General features: G+C 43.3%; 1 protein-coding gene across 2 annotated transcripts in view; it reads left to right on the forward strand.

The window, feature by feature from the left end:
• The window catches only part of Ndc80 (NDC80, kinetochore complex component), a 38138-nt gene extending 37613 nt beyond the window's left edge, over window positions 1–525 (forward strand). For both annotated transcript variants that reach the window (XM_005367547.2, XM_013353925.1), the window contains exon 17: window positions 252–525. In XM_005367547.2, coding sequence (XP_005367604.1) covers window positions 252–389 — 138 coding nt within the window. In that variant the 3' untranslated portion in view covers window positions 390–525. The remainder of the gene's footprint in view (window positions 1–251) is intronic.
• The last annotated feature ends 10628 nt before the right edge of the window (window positions 526–11153 follow it).

The raw sequence follows: 11153 nt of genomic DNA on the forward strand, positions 1-11153 counted from the left end.
TCTCTCTCTCTCTCTCTCTCTCTCTCTCTCTCTCTCTCTCTCTCTCTCTCTCTGGTCTTTTTTGGCAGTCCAGACTGGTGTTAAACTGGGATCCTCCTGTCTCAGCCTCTCACGTGCTGAGTTTACAGTCATCTACTATTACATCTACCTGGTTCTCCTCTTCATTTGCAAATGTCATTCTTGTAGGTAAATGTCACACTTGAAACAAAATTCATGGTTGTGCATTAAGAGTTGTGAATTGTTTCCACTAGAAACACCTTGAAGAACAGACTGCTAAAGTGGACGCAGAGTATGAAGGAAGCATGTCTGAAGATCTCTTGGAAAATATCAAAGAGATTGCAGAGAAGTACAAGAGCAGCGCTGCTCTATTTAAGACTCCTGGTGAATGAAGATAAATTGATGGTGGCTGTCTTCTATCTGTCATAGATGTATATTAACTAAAATTGTATATGTCCCCAAACTGTGTAACGTGGTAGATTAGCTTTCTAGGTGTAACAGACAGTTAATAAAGTACATTAGTAAAGTGAGGGTTTCCCTTCATTTCTGTGGCTCTCTTCTGATGAAAGAACATGGTTTGGGCTAAAGCAGGAGTTAGCAGACTACAGTGTGAACCAAGTAAGACATGCTGACTTTCTGCAAGTGCTTGCCCACTGTGATGGTGTTAAACAATCTAAAGAAGACACCACTTGGCCAGCAGAGCCAGACATATTGACTCTCAGGTCCTGGTGACTTCCTCGGATGGTGGGAAGAAGCATCTGTTCACCCTTCCTTCACCCGAATGAAAAAGGTAAGAACAAACCAAAGAAAAAGGATTCCATCCCAATCCGGGTAGTGAATCAGTGAGTTTATTTGGGTCACTTATAGGATCACAAATGACTCAAGGCAACTACAGCACCAGGAAACCTCCAGGACAGCATACTAGCACTTAGACCATGAAGAGTGCTGCCGACAGCATGGGCAGCTTATAAACACCTTTGCCACTGAAGAGCTTTGGGCAGCATAAGGGAGGCTACACTACCACAAAGTTCCCCTAGTCCAGTCAATTATGTATGTCTTAATAGAACCTCAGGGCAGGGACCCCAAGCTCCCTAAGCTCCCTACTATATCTGTGAAGAAATGTCGATTAAAAGACAGTTATCTGCAGATAGAGCTAAATGAACACAGTCTAGAGGTGGTTTTAACACTCAGGAGAACATGCCAGGGAAGAGGAAGACTCTGCCTGTTCAAGTCAAGCAGAACAATGTATGGGGCACCACAGTGGCCTTAGAGTCAGAAAAACGTCGTGTGCAAACCCTGTGGAGGGGACTGCTCACGGAGAGTGATGGGGTTACTGCTGCTCCTGAGAGCTCACTGAGGGTGATGGGGTTACTGCTGCTCCTGAGAGCTCACTGGGGGTGATGGGGTTACTGCTGCTCCTGAGAGCTCACTGAGGGTGATGGGGTTACTGCTGCTCCTGAGAGCTCACGGAGCAGAAGAGCGGCACTGACCGAGACCAACTGGGCACTCGGTAACAAGCAGGCTCCATGAGGTGTCTTCCAGCCTCGTGGAGCCACAACTTGAATATTCAACAGGCTGTCCTGTCTGGGAAAGGGAAACAGTGAAAATAGTCTGGAAAAACGTGAGCTGTCGAACTATTGCTAGACATAAAGTATAGGCGGCTAAAATCTTAAAACTGTATTGTTAATAAAGTGGGACCAGAGGAAAATCCATAGCTTTGAAGTTCATTTTCTTTACATGATCTAGTGTAACTGGCTAATAGTGGTGCAGCAGACTTGGGCTAGCTAGAGTGCGTGTCTAGCGTGTCATAGCCTTTGGATTTGATCCCAGAACTAGAAGTTAAGCTAGGCATGATAGCCAACACATGTAATCTCCTGCACCCACATTCAGAATGCTGAGGAGCAAGGATTTTGAGGTCAGAGAGGCTGAGCTATATAACAAGCTAAAGACCAAGGTGGCCTTTTAAGGTTGTGTCTCAAAAAACAGCCAGAAAAAAATAAAATTTACTAATAAAATATTAATTTAAAAAAGTAATTTTTGAGACAAAGTCTCTCTCTAGTCCAGGCTGGTCTCACACTCCCTGTGTAGTTGAAGGTGACCTTGAACTTCTGACCCTCTGCCTTCTACTTCCAAAGCGTGAGGTGACAGTTTGTCTCCATGTCTAGATTATGTGCTATGGAAACCAAACTCAACTCCTCTTGTTTGCTAGGCAAGAATAATTATCCCCAACTGCTGCAAAGCAAAACTTAATTAGGAAAGAAAGAAGGTGGACAGTGGTGCATACCTGTAATCCATCCTTTGAGCAATTGAGAGAAGAGTATCATGAGACCCTGTCAAAACTAAAGGTAAAGGAGCATGGCAGAGAGACACTCATGGATGCAGCCTTCCTTGGCAGTAAACTGTCAGCTCTGGTGATCTGGGCTTAAGGAGTGCTTGATCTGCAAGCACAAAGTTCCACAAGCACAGCTAAAGAAATAGAAATGAACCCATGATGATGACATCTGGCTGTTCCAGCCATCTAGAATGCTGAAACAGATTCTAATGGTGCAACCAAAATGCCAGCCTGACGAACTCTGAAAGGACAGAACACTATCCTGTACTATACATCCCGTTTGTGAAATCAGATTTTTCTATGGCACTGTGTCCCAGTGAAAAGGATGCCAGTCAGTGGAATCCAAGAGTAGAACCAAGAGCCAGTCTTGGTCTGGCATAGATTTCAACAACTAAGATTTTGGTGCTTCATACCCCCAAATTCACTTAGAGGTCATGTGCTGTGGAACACCCTTCCTGTATGCTGTATGTTTTATTCCTAGCGGTTAATAAAACTGCTTTGTTCAATAGCAAGACAGAATAATGCTAAGCAGAAAAGCCAAACTGAAAATATAAGGAAGAAGGGTGGGGTCTGGGAGATGACACCAAGCTGCCAAAGCAGCAAGATGTCCTAGACCACAGGTAAAGCCACGAGCTCTATGGCAATGCATAGGTAAGTAGAAATTTAAAAGTAGGAGCTAGTTAGTAATAAGCCTGAGCGACAGGCCAAGTAGCTTACAATTGATAGTCTCCAAGTGGTTATTTAGAAGCAGAACAGAGAAACCTCCAACCACAATTCTGTTTCAAGAGTGGGCTCATCTCATCTAGAGATAGAGCAAGAGTACTTTGACCTTCCCATTACAACTGCCACTAGAAAGCCTTGGACTCTGAACTTGGGAAACAACAGGAGGCTAAAGGAGCCACCATCATGGCAGAGATAAATGACCCTTCTCTGCAAGGAGCTTGACCGGCCTTTATATATACCCTTGCTGAAGGGTGACTGGAAGATGCTTCGTATTTTCCCACTAATAACAGCTTTTGTGATGACTCACATTTTAGAAGTTTTAAAAGAACCCATTTTTTCTTACTGTATTATTGTTAAATTTTATCTAGTGACTTTCAGGCATCTAGGACCTTGATTGTAACTGTTTTCCTAAATACTTTCATATAATTACTTTCCAAACATAATTATCATCTCCATGATTAAGTACTTTCCTAACGCATGTGTGAAGTCCTGAATTCAACCCAAAGTGCTGTCAGGAAAAAAACAAAAAACTACATCTATACATTCCTAGAATAAATCCTACCTGGTTATCATGTGGTTTTGTGCTACTAGAGTCAACATTTGTCTATTTGTTTGGGTTGTTTCATTTTGTTTTTTATTTTTATTTATTTATTTATTTTTTGGTTTGGTTTTTCGAGACAGGGTTTCTCTGTGTTTTCTTTGGAGCCTGTCCTGGAACTAGCTCTGTAGACCAGGCTGGTCTCGAACTCCCAGAGATCTGTCTGCCTCTGCCTCCCGAGTGCTGGGATTAAAGGCGTGAGCCACCATCGCCCGGCTTTGTTTTTTATTTTTAATGTGTGAGTTTTTGCCTGTTTGTGTCCACCCTACATACATGTCTTTGCCCACAGAGGCCAGAGAATGTTGGATCCCCAGAATTGCAGATGCTTTTCAGCCAACTTTGTGGGTGCTAGCAATCAGATTCGGGTTCTCTGAAGTCATCTCTCCAGCCCTATTGGTTTGTTTATTTTTTCTGTTTTTAAAATATTTATTATGTATACAATATTCTGTCTGTGTGTATGCCTGCAGGCCAGAAGAGGGCACCAGACCTCATTACAAATGGTTGTGAGCCACCATGTGGTTGCTGGGCATTGAACTCAGGACCTTTGGAAGAGCAGGCAATGCTCTTAACCACTGAGCCATCTCTCCAGCCCCTGGTTTGTTTATTTTTGAGGAATGGTCTAGCAACTCATGACAATCTTCCTGACTGCATAACTGAGATGATAGGTTCTAAGCCACTATGCCCAACTTTTTTTTTTTTTTTTTTTTTCGAGACAGGGTTTCTCTGTGGTTTTGGAGCCTGCCCTGGAACTGGGGACCAGGCTGGTCTCGAACTCACAGAGATCCGCCTGCCTCTGCCTCCCGAGTGCTGGGATTAAAGGCGTAAGCCACCACCGCCCGGCATGCCCAACTTTTTGTTTACTCTCCTTATGCCGCCCAAGACGGTCTCAAGTATTAGTGAAATCAATTCTCCAGTTTCCCAAGTGGCCGGGACTCACAGTATATACCACAGTACTCCATATGTTTTACTTTTTAAAATGTATCATAAAAATAAATATTAAACTTTGGAATAATACAAAAGTATTAAGGATCGGTAGTGGTGTTAGATGCCTGTCTGTAATCTCAGCATTTGGGTGAGGGAGGAAGATCTGAAGTTTGAGGCCAGCCTAGGATCCTGTCTCAAAGATAGATGATAGATAGATAGATAGATAGATAGATAGATAGATAGATAGATGGATAGATGGATAGATAGACAGACCAGACTAGGAACCTGTCTCAAAAATAGGAGATAGATAGATAGATAGATAGATAGATAGATAGATAGATAGATAGATAGATAGATAGACAGACAGACAGACAGACAGACAGACAAGGAGTGCCTGGAGAGATATTAGACTGTGAATTCTACCATTTTTTTCGAGGATATTTGCCTCATACCAAGAGAATTCGGTATAGCTTTTCTGTTTCCCAGCCTGTCAGTAAGTTGGCACTGATCCTGTGAGCTGGGTCAAAGGTGCTGCTGGGATAAGGTGCAGTAGGGATAATTCCTGGTGCCAGTAGCCCCTCAGTCTACTACAGCCACGCAACTGTCAACCACATTCAGAGGGACTAGTTTGGTCCTATGCTTATTCCTTCCCAGTCCAGCTGGAGTTGGTAAGTCCTTCTAAATACAAATGATAAAGAAGCAGAGAAACATCACCTTTCACAATAGCCACAAATGATATAAAATATCTGGGGTAACACTAACCAAAGAAGTGAAAGACCTGTTTGACAAGAACTTTAAGTCTGAAGAAAGAAATTGAAGAAGATACCAGAAAATGGAAAGATTTCCCATGTTCTTGAATAGGTAGGATCAACATACTAAAGATGACAATCCTACCAAAAGCAATCTATACACTCAATGCAATCCCCATCAAAATCCCAACACAATTCCTCAAAGATCTTGAAAGAACAATAATCAACTTCATACGGGAAAAACAAAAAACTCAGAATAGCTAAAACAATCCTGTACAATAAAGAAACTTCTGGACGCATCACCATCCCTGACATCAAGCCCTATTACATAGCTACAGTAATGAAAACAGCTTGGTATTGGCATAAAAACAGACAGGTTGACCAGTGGGATTGAATCAAAGACCCAGATATTAATCCACACACCTATGAACACCTGATTTTATACCAAGAAGCTAAAAATATATAATGGAAAAAAAAAGCATCTTCAACAAGTGGTGCTGGCATAACTGGATGTCAAACCAAAGAAAAACATATATAGATCCACCTGAAAAGTCAAAATAGAAAAGATCACCTGACAAAATTGAGAATATAGAAGTGGGGGGAGAAGGGAGAGTGGAATCTGTGAGTTTCTAATCAGTAGAAACTGCCTCAGAAATAAGGTATAGGGAAAGAAAGGAGGATACCTATAGTAGACCTCTGGTTTCCATATATACACACAGATATGTGCATGAACACACACACACATAAAAAATGCAAACTGAGAAGCATGGACTAATGAGAAAACTTGTCCTTGCTTACCTTTCGACGTCACAAGAAAAGTGTCTTCTCTCAAGAAATTAGGTAGTAAATTAGTTACAGCCCCTCAGCTCATAGTCATCCTGCCTCAGACTCCACACTGCTGCGATCACAGGCATGTCATATCAGACCTGGTTTAGTCTGCATCTTTGGAATACATATATATTGAATGTGAAATACCCCTCACAGGTTCATATCTGGAATGCTTGGCCCCTAGCTGGTGGCACTGTTAGGGGAGGTGGTAGGAGCTTTAGGTGACATCTAGCTGGAAGAAGTATGTCACTGATGGAGGAAGGTCATTGGCTAATAAAGAAACTGCCTTGGCCCATTTGATAGGCCAGCCTTTAGGTAGGTGGAGTAAACAGAACAGAATGCTGGGAGGAAGAAGGCAGTGAGGTAAGACGCCATGCCTCCTTCTCCAGGGCAGACACGACGAAGCAAGCCACCAGGTCAGACATGCTGAATCTTTCCCGGTAAGACTGGTGCTACACAGATTACTAAATATGGGTTAGGCAAGATATGAGAAGAGGCTAGAGCTAATGGGCCAAGCAGTGTTTAAAAGAATACAGTTTGTGTGTTGTTATTTCGGGACATAAGCTAGCCAGGCGGCCAGGAGCCAAGCGGCAGGAACACAGCCTACAGCTCCTTCAACATGTCACTAGGGAGGGAGTAGCTGTGTAGGCTATGCCTAGTGCACTCCTTCTGTTTCCTGGCAATAATAAGATGAGTTATCTTCTGATAACCACAGACTGATAGCTACACATGGCATGCCCCTAAGAAAGTGTCTGTCTATCCCATGGCAAAGAAAAGGAGCTGGGGGCTAGGGGCATCCCTCAGTTGGTAGAGTACTTACGTAACATGCTTGAAACCCATAAACTGGCTGTGGTGGCTTGAATGAGAATGTGGCCCCCTAGACTCATATATTTGAATGTTTGTCCCCCCCCCACCAGTTGGTGGAACAGTTTGGGAAGAATAGGAAGAATTGCTAGAGTTTTGAGTTTTAAAAAGGCCACATGATTCCCACTTGTGTCTCAAGATCTGAGCTCTCAGCTACTTCTCCAGTGTCATTCTTGCCTGGCTACTGCCATCCTCCCTTCTGTGATAGCCATGGAACTTACCATCTGAAACTTTAAGCCCCAAATTAAACATTTTCTTCTATAAATTGCATTGTCCGCAATTCCTTCTCACACCAATAGAAATGTAACTAAAATATTGGGTGTCATGGTATCCACCTATAATCTCAGCACTGGGCATGAATTCAATGATATGCTGGGCTATGTGGTGGATTTGAAGCCAACCTGGAATAAATGAGACAAAAGCGGGAAGAGGAGGAGCGGGGGAGATTCAATCAAATAAGAGAGAGAGAAAAAAGAAGATTCAGGGGACTCCAAATCTATGGGAAAGTCACTGAGAATTAAGAAGACATCCAGTAAAAAATAAATTTTTGAAGCCAAACCCGTCTGTAGTCCAAACTTGGGAATCACAGGGTATCTTGAGCTTAAAAATCTAGAGAATGTTATTCTAGAGAACAGTAAGGGCAACACAGTAATACTTCACTTGGCTGTCCTGGAACTCAGTCTGTAGACCTGCATGGCTTTGAACTCACAGAGGTTCCCCTGGCCTCTGCCTCCCTGAGAGCTGGAATTAAAGGCATGGGCCACCATCTCCCTGTGTTTTTTGTTTTTGTTTTTTCCATTAAATGCAGTGGCTGTCTCTTAAACAACTGCTGTCCTAAGCAGCAATTGCTGTTATGGAATATTATTTTAAATGTGTAAAGGTGTGTTACTTTTTTTTGCTGCTTTTGTTAACAATGCAAAGATGTGTTACATTTGTTTGATTAAATAAAATTAACCTGGGGACTGAATCAGCAGCTAGCAGACAGGAAGTGGTAGGGAGGGTTCTTAAGTGGGGGTTGAGCAGAAGAACACCCCCTTTTTGGGGAGGCACCAGAAAGAAGAGGATAGCTATTTGCTATTTAGCCTCTCTGGGTGAGCCTAATGTCACATCAGTTTTTGAGTCCTGAGTTCTGTAGAAGGTTAGAGATCTAGATAAAGTTCCTTTATTGGTTGTGATAGAATCGGCGCCTGGGGACACAGGATTCCCACATGGCTGTGGCCAGTGCAGCTGCTGGTAGCTGCTGGAGTTGCAATTGCTGTTTAGGAGAGCAGTTGTTTCAGAGGCAGCCACTGTATTTAATGAAAAACAGCAGGGGCAGTGGTGGCCCATGACTTTGATCCCACCACTCAGAAGGCAGAGGCAAGAGGAATCTCTGTGAGTTCAAGGCCAGCCTGGTCTACAGAGTGAGTTCCAGGACAGCCAAGGCTACACAGTAAAACCCTCATCTCAAACAAACAAGCAATAGAAAGACGAGAGAGAGAGAGAGAGAGAGAGAGAGAGAGAGAGAGAGAGAGAGAGAGAGTTGGAAAGATGGCTCAGCAGTCAAGGGCATATCAGGATGCTTCACAGTCACCTCTAACTCCAGCTCCATTGCATCCAACCCCCCTTCTGGCTTCTATGGACACCCACATGCATGTGTGCATACATACACAGACATACCAAAATGAACTGAAATTAAATACACCTCAGTACCAATAGGAAATTCCATATACCAAACCATACTTGTGGATAAGTGACTGAGGGATCTCTCAATAGGATCAACTGAAGAGGGCCTTCCCATGAGGTTTGCTATGGGTTGACCCACTAAGGAATTACTAGTCATGATTTTACAAATGCAGTACAGCGTTGATTATGTTTGGTTAGAATCGTGTTTCCACGTCCAGGGAAAAACATCATTTATCTCCATTATCAGTGTTTCCCCAGTCCTGGTTAGAGGACAGGATGCTGATTGGAGAAGTGATTTTGCTGGCTAAAGAGCTGCAGAGAAGCCTAGCAGAGATGGAGCTCCAAGGCACCTAGATGGACAGAGGAAAATGGGAGCTCTGATTTGTGTAAAGCATAAACTGTTAAATATCTGGGGGACGTTTTTCCTCCCATTCCACTGGCTGTTTCCCATAGGAGCATAGTTCTCCCCTGGGAGCAGGTTTAGAGGCTTGGGAAACACAGAGTTGAGAAAACACAATTAAACCATTAAAGGCCTCTGTTGTCTCTTCCTTGTGTGGTTGCTTTGAGAGAGGGAATCTTAAGCAATGTGGCTTTGAGTCCGAAGCAGTGTTTAGGTTGTAGACTTGTAAAGCTGAAACAATATGCTATTTAATGTAACTTTTTTTTGTCCTGCAGGAAGGCAAAAACATTCTCCAAAATGGAAAGGGCTGAGACCCTGTAGGACTAAGATGGGACCCTGTAAGTAAACAGTGGGTGTGTGAAAATGTGTGAGCTTAGAACTTGACTTTAAGATCTTCATTCTTTTTCAAGATTCCTTTTTTAGGTTTAGATCACAGGAACAGGAGAAGGGACACACCCAGCAGCTGTAGAGGCAGGAAACAGCTATTCTAAAACCAAGAAAAGAAACCACGAAAACTCAAGAGTATCTCTGCCGTTTTGTCCTGGGTAGCTTGCCTTTCAAAGTGGGCCGTGTGTGTGTGTGTGTGTGTGTGTGTGTGTGTGTGTGTGTGTGTGTGTGTGTGTGTGTGTTGAGTGTGAGTGTGTGTGTGTAACAAAGGATGATGATGTCTGACTCTCTGTGTGTAGCACATCCAGGGTGATTTGTGTAACTCTATCTTTGCAAATCTGTTTCCTCTAGAAAAACATTTCTAACCCAGACCACCTTTCAATCGTGCTAGGCGTGCTAGGCGCTAACTCCCCAGGGGCAACAGAAGGGCACTTAGAAGAGCTGCAGTCACTTCAAGTCAGATAATGACTGAGAGGAGAAACGGGCCTGGGTTTGGTGAAATTTCACCTGGTTGGGCATTTAGCTCTAAACCTTACAGGCTTTGAGGAGGGCGAGAAAGACAACTGTGTTCATCTCTCGTGTTTCCCATGGCCACCCAGAACCAAATGATGCCTTCCTGTGCTGTTGCTCAACTTCCGGGGATGCTGCAATAACAAGCTAATGGTCCTACAAGAGGAATGCAAGAAACAGTCAGTTTTCTTTTTTTTTTTTTTCTTTTGGTTTTTCGAGACCTAGGAAACCAAAACCTAGATGAGAAGCAAAACTCAGTCTACAGGAAAGAGAGGGATCCTGCTTTCTTTCTGCTGTCTTGAGACAGTGTCTGAAATAATGTAAGTACATAGACGTCATCACTGTCGGATAAGGAGTTATAAGCTGCAAATCAGCTGATATCCAGGCACCCTTTCACTCATGCCAAATGCTCTTTTAAATGGGTTTTAATCCTAATGTGTATATATTCCACACTTTCTTTATCCATTCTTCTATTGAGGGGCATCTAGGTTGTTTCCAGGTTCTGGCTATTACAAATAATGCTGCTATGAACATAGTTGAACAGATGCTTTTGTAGTATGATTGGGCACCTCTTGGGTATATTCCCAGGAGTGGTATTGCTGGATCCTGAAGTAGGTTGATTCTCAATTTCCTGAGAAACTGCCACACTGATTTCCAAAGTGGTTGCACAAGTTTGCATTCCCACCAGCTATGGATGAGTGTTCTCCTTACAGCACATCATCTCCAGCAAAGGCTATCATTGGTGTTTTTGATTTTAGCTATTCTGATCAGTGGGGACTGACTGAGAAGCCATTGATAAAGGCACTGGGACTTGTTTTTAGGGCATGTTCTGGCTTTTTGGGCCCTAGTCTATATGGATGCACAGCCTGGATATGGGGGGGGGGGTCCTTAGACTTCCCACAGGGCAGGGAGGGAGAGGGAGGAGGAAGTGTGGAGGAGCGAGAGGGGATTAGGAGGAGGGAAGGAAGTGTAAATATTTGAATGGAAAAATAAAAAAAGGAGGTTTAAATCCGATTGTACACATCTCCTCCATCTGTTGTAATAGGAGCGGAGGGGCTGCGTCCCCGGCACCCCGCTGCCCACAAGGCTAGCTTTACCCGAAATAATTACAAGGACACTGTATTCTTTTAAACACCGCTTGGCCCATTCTCTTCTAGGCTAATTCTCACATATTAA

The sequence above is a fragment of the Microtus ochrogaster genome, unplaced genomic scaffold (genome assembly GCF_000317375.1).
Source record: "Microtus ochrogaster isolate Prairie Vole_2 unplaced genomic scaffold, MicOch1.0 UNK20, whole genome shotgun sequence".
Taxonomy (NCBI): domain Eukaryota; kingdom Metazoa; phylum Chordata; class Mammalia; order Rodentia; family Cricetidae; genus Microtus; species Microtus ochrogaster.